This window comes from Seriola aureovittata, chromosome 3 (genome assembly GCF_021018895.1).
Source record: "Seriola aureovittata isolate HTS-2021-v1 ecotype China chromosome 3, ASM2101889v1, whole genome shotgun sequence".
Lineage (NCBI taxonomy): Eukaryota > Metazoa > Chordata > Actinopteri > Carangiformes > Carangidae > Seriola > Seriola aureovittata.
In genome coordinates, this window is record NC_079366.1 from 8,187,726 (window position 1) to 8,194,550 (window position 6,825).

Genomic DNA, 6,825 nt, shown 5'->3' on the forward strand with positions numbered 1-6,825 from the left:
CTCTGTTTGTCTTTCCAGAGGCCATGCATGCCTGTGCATGTGTCCATGTGTTTCAGAGAGAGAGAGAGAGAGAGAGAGCGAGAGAGAAAGGGAGAGGGAGAGGGAGCTTCATAATGTGATGACGATCTCCATCATCTGACATAATCAGGATGAATCAGTGAGTGCTGAGTTACATAAACAGATTCTCAGCCTCACATCACCCTCACCCAGATTAGAAACACCGCACATGCAGCTGCCAACAGACTGCTGATACCAGCCTGCAGGCCTGAGATCTGGCGCAGCAGCAGCAGAGGACTGACACCTAAAGGCCAAAGGGTGACATTACACTTGGTATTTGCCCATATTTAGATTTATTCAAGATGAGCTGTTTAAATAAATCATGTTACACTGAGAGGCAATTTTACAGCATTAGAGGTCTTTATTGAATCTATGACAACGATAGCAATAATAAAAAAAAACAAAAACTTTAAAGCACTCCTCTGAGAATAGAAAAACATTGTATATTATAATAATATAATATCTTCTGTTGATATAAAAGATCATGTTAATAAATATGTTGCTCAATTGTAGATGATAATAGACAACTGAGAAAGATGCAGATTATTTACACATTTGAATTCTGCTTGATAAGAGAGAAAAAAGGCATACACATTTTTCTTAAATTAAAATTCCCCAAACAGACAAAAATAAAGTTAGATGACAAAAATACACAACCCTGCACTTACTGTACAATCATATACGTAAAGTTACAATCATTATCACCACAGTGGCGGCACTGAAGTTCTTGCTTGAGAGGGAAATCAGACATCGTTATCAGATCATCCCAGCGCTGATGCAGCTCAGTGGTCATGACTTTGTGAATGAACCACGACTTCCTACTGGATACACTGTTATAACCTATGTTACACACATTTTTGGTAGTTCTTTTGTTAGTGTTTAAGTCCGCTGTCTACATAGTGTGTACAGTGTTAGTCCACTTTTTTGGCTTCTGAAGGGGGACATGCCAGAAAAAGTTTGAGAACCACTGGGAAATCTGGGAAATCATTACACCAATGAAGGTCCTCAAAGTGTGTGTCTTATGTGTCTTAACGATGTCCAGGTAACCAGTGTGACTTCATGGAATCTAAACTGGAATTAAAAACAAACCTAGACTGTCGCATTATAGGGGAAGTGTGCCAGTTTCACGTGTCAGATCCTGTGACAGGTCTGGTAGAGTGCAACTACACCTGTGAAACAAGTTGTATAAAGCCTTTTGTGGCTCCAGAGGGAGATGCATGAAGGCTGATGTATTGCCTCAAGTGATGTCACTTGAGTCATCTTCAGTTGGGGCTGAAGACAACAAGTTTGAAAATAACAATAAAAATCTTGGAGTGTGGAGTTGAAGGTCTAAAGCCTGCTCCTCATCTCTGCTTGAGGCTGGAGACTCATGGCTACATTAGCTGCTACTGGCATAACACACCTGAATCCACCTGAATCTCCAACTGAACTGTGGGTGATGTAGGTGCCATGCCACGATATCACTCTTTCTGCTACATCAATTCTGATACTTTTTTTTTTTTTTTTTTTTTTTTTAATTGTGCTTAAGCAAACATTATCTGATGGTCATTTTTTTAAGCTTTGGATATCCATTGTTCCTTTAAAAAAGAGAATTTCATATGTTGAAGGATTTTGAATTGGATTTGTCACATTTGTCTTCTGAAGTAACAAGAAATAGACAAGAAATCTGACAATTACAACATCAACAACATCCAGGCAGCATGTACACAATGATTTGTGACACCAACCAACCACTGGTTTCGTTGTCAGTTTTCACAGCCTAAGTCTAAGTCTACCTGTGAACCTGTATTGTTTACCTGCCAACTACTCAAGTACTCAAGTTCATGTTTATTAAAGTTAACACTGGAAAAATGTTCAGGCAATATCTGTGATCACTGACAAGCACTCAATATCCAAGTCATCATAAGTTTTCTACCTTTTAATTTCTTTGTGTCTGTGCGCGTGTGTGTGTGTGTGTGTGTGTGTGTGTGTGTGTGTGTGTGTGATAGCTTCAGGTGTGTCTCTTCATGTGCAGAGCCAGGTGGTCAGAGCGGGAGAAGGCCCTCTGACACAGCAGACACTCGTAGGGTTTCTGGCCCGTGTGCTTGCGGTAGTGACGTGTCAGCTCATCTGAACGGGCAAATTTCCAGCTGCAGCCCTCCCAGGAACAGTGGTAAGGCTTTTCCCCTGATGAACAGACAATAAAACTAATGGTAAGTATCAAACACACACATCTTGAGATCAAATGTGACGGATTCTTTGGTTTACCTGTGTGGGTGCGAAGGTGAGCCTTGAGGTGTGAGCTCTTGGTGTAGGTCTTGCTGCAGCCAGGGTATTCACAGCTGTGGATGGCGGGCCTCTTTTTCCCTGGGGTCCTTCGACCACGCTTCCCCTCCACCCCAGCAGGGGGCAGCTGGGGTCTGACCAGCAAGGGCTGCTGGTGGAGGGGCAGATGACCAGTGGTGGCCTGGCCGTGGGTGTAGTCACAGAAAAGGCTGGTGTTGTGATTGAAGTTGGGCATGTAGCTGTAGTGTCGGGGGTCAGGGGTCACGGCTTGAGGTTGGATGAACCTGTTGTCAGGGAAATTGACCACAGTCGGGTGCTGCTGGGGATAGTAGGGGTTGAAGTCCCATGATGTGACTTTAATAAGGTTTCCTCTGCTTCCTTGCGGGAAGCCAAACTGATCTACATTAGGTAGACTGGGAACTGAAGTCCGACCTGTCTGCTCACCATTATAACCACGGTGGTACAGCTCTGGCTGGACTGTTGAGGTTTCAGCAGGGGACAGGAGCTCCGCCATGAGGCTGCCACTGTTCACCTGCAGACACTCCTGTCCTGGTTGGTCCTTAAACATACCGGCCTCTTGGTACGCCGTGTTGGGGTCGAGCTGTGGGAGCCGCTGATCAGTGTTTTCCAGAGAGGGGTTGAGGTCAGGTGAAGGGTTGCTCCAGTCAGACAACAGGAACTCAATGTCCCAGGATGCCCGGCTGTCATCGTCGAGGAGCTCCTCTGTCATTTGTTGAGAGACCTGCAGCTGCTCAGAGCTGCTTGGTGACAGTTTGTTGCTGAGAGAGTCCAGAGGGAGAGAGCCACCCTCAGTTTTCCACACCTAGATGTTTTCAGAGAGTGTTAAAGGTTCACATTTTTACATATCTATCTTAAAACAGGATTCACATTCCCATATGAATCTTTGAAGGGTTATAAGTTGTTGTAACTGTTGCCAGATGCAAAGGGATCCTTCTTCTAAAGTTATTAGTCTTTCTAATACCAAATTCCTACGTTGTTACTTCTTCGTTATACTTCACAGCTGATGGATGAGTTGTGACAGTGAATTAAGAATGTGTAGTTTAAAATAAATCTTTGAAAATATGGTGATAAATAGATATGAAACTGAGTCTTTTTTTTGTTACTTTTCTCTTCTTTTCTTTATTTTGGTCTCAGTGTGTATGACGTGCTGGAACTCCAAATCTTGCTTCATGTTTTTTTTTATTTTTAATTTAATAGTGTCTAATCTTCGTGGTGAAAAGTTTCTTTCTGTTTTTGCGTAAAGTTTTTCTTTGACTTTACATTGGCTTGTAGTGAGAGGGTTGCTGTTTCATGTAACATTATAAAGAGAGGGTCGGCGTAATAAACTATAGCTTCAGTCTACACCTTTTTGGCCAATATTGTCATGTTTTATTTATATGTGTATAGAGACCAAAATAAGCTGAACTGAACTAAACTGAAATGAACAATCCCGCCACAGAGGAAACACTGTCTGTAGAAACACAGAGAGGAAATTTGGTGCTAAAAAGACTCAAAGACAGTTGAACTTTAATTTTTACACATAACAATGACTATGGATTTTGTCCCCAATCATTTACTGTAACTGATTTAGGAAGGGATTTGTGTTCAGCCAGTACAGACAGCAGGAACAATTACTCACTTTTGTCCAAAGCAACTTACAACAAGTGCATTCAAACTCCATGAGAACGAGAGCTAGACTTCATCACAAGACTGGAAGAGCGTTCCTCCCAGTCAACAACTAAAAACACGTTCAGTGCTCCAGTACAAGTGCGGCTTCTCATAATGTTCAGACAGTAATGGAGTCTGAACATTATTCTCAAACTCTACAGAAAATGTCATTGCGATACTAATTAAATAATTCAATCAACTTTTCAGTTTTATTTGTATCGTTCCAAATCATAACATACACTATGTCAGGGCACTTTACTGAGTGAGGTTATAGAGAGAAACCCAGCAGTCCCAACAGTGAGCAGGCACTTGGCAACAGCGTCTAAATACATGAGCTGTTGGTTTTTCTCTGTGCAGTATATCGTGCGTCTGCATAAGAAACAGAAATGTGAAAGTCCTTCTTCTAACCCGGTCGAACACAGGAAAACATGCTTTTTACGCGTCAGGTGTAGAAGTTCATAACTGTGTGTTAATATCACAAATTCAAACAGACACACTTGTAAAATAAAAACTAACTGTAATAAACAGTAAATTAGATGTGTCATGTACAAATGAGCGCCACAGCAATGAGCATTACACAAGGCAAAGGTTAATATTACCTTCATGATATTCTCAGATATGGAACTGCATTAGTTGCTTTGGCCCCGTCTGTCATTTCTTTAGGTAAGGCAACAGGTTGCACTGGACATTATCTAAATCAATTCAGATTTTTTTTCAGTTATTGTGTAGGACTCAAACAAAATAATACTTACTTTCATATTGTCACTGGAGTGAGCGAGGCTGGAGAAGGAGCTGAAGGAAGGGAGCACGGCCTGTGTAACAGCCATCAAGCACTTTGATACAACAACAGTTAAGTTTTTCTTTCCTCTTTTTGCTTTTTCTATTTTTCTGTTTTTTTTTTTTTTTCTTTACATGATCGGCTTATCCTCAGCAACAGAAAGTCAAACCCTGTAGCTCACCAGGCCACTCATCCCCGTTACAGTCCACTCAGAGCTAAAAGGCCTCACAAACAGTTTGTTAAAGCGGTCTCCTCTTCTCCATTCCTCCCCTGCTATCTCTCCCTCCTCTTGCTTGTCTATCTCTGTCAGCTGTGAGTCTTACTTCAAATCTCTCTTTTTCATGTACGTCTTGACCGTTAGGAGGTGGAGCGTAAACGTGAGTTTCTGAGCTGGCTACTTCTCTTTATGCCTTAAGATTGTTCATTAACACTCACCAAGAAACTGTGCTATCTCACCTCAACTGACTGCCTTCCTGTTCTGTGTGATTCAGAGTAAAAACAAAACTCAGAAAAAACTGATGAGCGCCAATGTGTGAATAAACAAATAAATTGTGCATATAATACAAACTAACAAACTAACTATAACTAAATATTAATGTGATATTAATGTTAAAATCAGCGCTGAACATCTTTATTGAATACATTTCTCTGATGTCTTAATAAGCAAAAACCTTTTTTGAGGTAACTAGGCTTCAATATTTGTTGAAACATGGACTGTGCTGGGAAAGCTGCTTTCATTGTTTTCCCAAGATAATAGTCACTTCACATAGAAAATAGTTGAATTACAGCAAATAGCAATAAAAAAAATGTAAATTCTGCAAAAGATTATATCTGTAGTTAAAATGTCACATAGGGAATCACATAATAATGAGAATGAAATCAATCATTTCGAGTGATTTGAAACATAGTGCATGACAGGAACGTTTCCTGTGAGACTTTTGTTTACCTCCATACACAAACCACACATCCTGTCTGGGTTTCTCACTGGCAGAAGTGAAAAGAAAGGTGATTTCATCTTGTCTTTTCATCTCAAGTGGCATAATAAGTCAGAACATAAAAAAAAACAAAAACCAAATCATGGACACACTAAGAAAAAATAAGGGAGAGAGATTAAACTGTACTGTAGCACTGTAGTACTGTAGTATCTAGTTACTATAAACAGTATGTTAACAAACAGTTAAAACATACTTAAGAAATATATATTTTTAGGAAAAAATAAAAAGATATTTGGTTTCACACCTGAAAATAACAAAAAAGCCAAACAATATCATCTAAAAGTAAAAGTTAGTTAGCTTCAGCCAAGCTACTACAAATTATAGTTAACCTCTAGTTAACTAAATTAATTAATAATTAATAATTAACTTAATTGAAATGCTGTAAAATTAACTCAACAATGCAGGTCAACACGGCCCTCACTATTTTTCATTCACAAGTAAACATTGGTCCTTATCAGATGACTGGCCTCTATCTAATAAAGCATGCTTTGGCACAGAGTGCAGCGTGCGTTGGTGCATGTATGGTGAAGCATGTGGACATTTTATATTAACATGATGTGTGAAGCACTGACAGAAACATGTTTGAATTAATGTAATGTTAATTTAAAAACAGTGATCAGAGATTATTTTTTATTACAGAGCTACTTACAGAGGTTCAGTGTGAGTACATAAACAAATAGGTCTATTATTTGATAAAAGTAGGCTGACATATCTCATGAACAACACGCCACTATCTAATACATTTCATATTCTGGTTTTAAGTCCGTAACAACATCGTCCTATTTATTGAGCCAACACAGTAATAATTTTAACACACTCCATACACTTGCATATACAGATCAGTCTTTGTCTTCTCAGTGAGGACGTGCAGTTCTGACTTCTGAGAAGACCTGTGTGTAAAAGGTGATTATATTCTGGCTGCTGTTTATCTTTTGACATGGGGCAGAGGCAGGCTGCTGTCTTCCCAGAGATAATGGACCCCTGACTGCTGCTGATCGCCGATGACTAGCCCACCACTGATAAAGACTCTTTCCCTCATAGTGACGACTTGACTAGGCATCC

At 40.0% G+C, this 6,825-nt stretch overlaps 1 protein-coding gene across 1 annotated transcript; it reads right to left on the reverse strand.

Annotated features, from left to right (window-relative positions):
* Window positions 1-395: 395 nt before the first annotated feature.
* klf1 (Kruppel like factor 1 (erythroid)) lies at window positions 396-5,143 on the reverse strand. The gene is made up of 3 exons (XM_056373080.1): window positions 4,743-5,143; window positions 2,305-3,145; window positions 396-2,223 (listed from the first exon to the last, which is right to left on the reverse strand). The coding sequence occupies exons 1-3, from the start codon at window positions 4,815-4,817 to the stop codon at window positions 2,048-2,050; spliced, it is 1,092 nt and encodes a 363-aa protein (XP_056229055.1). The 5' UTR covers window positions 4,818-5,143; the 3' UTR covers window positions 396-2,047.
* Between the last annotated feature and the right edge of the window lie 1,682 nt (window positions 5,144-6,825).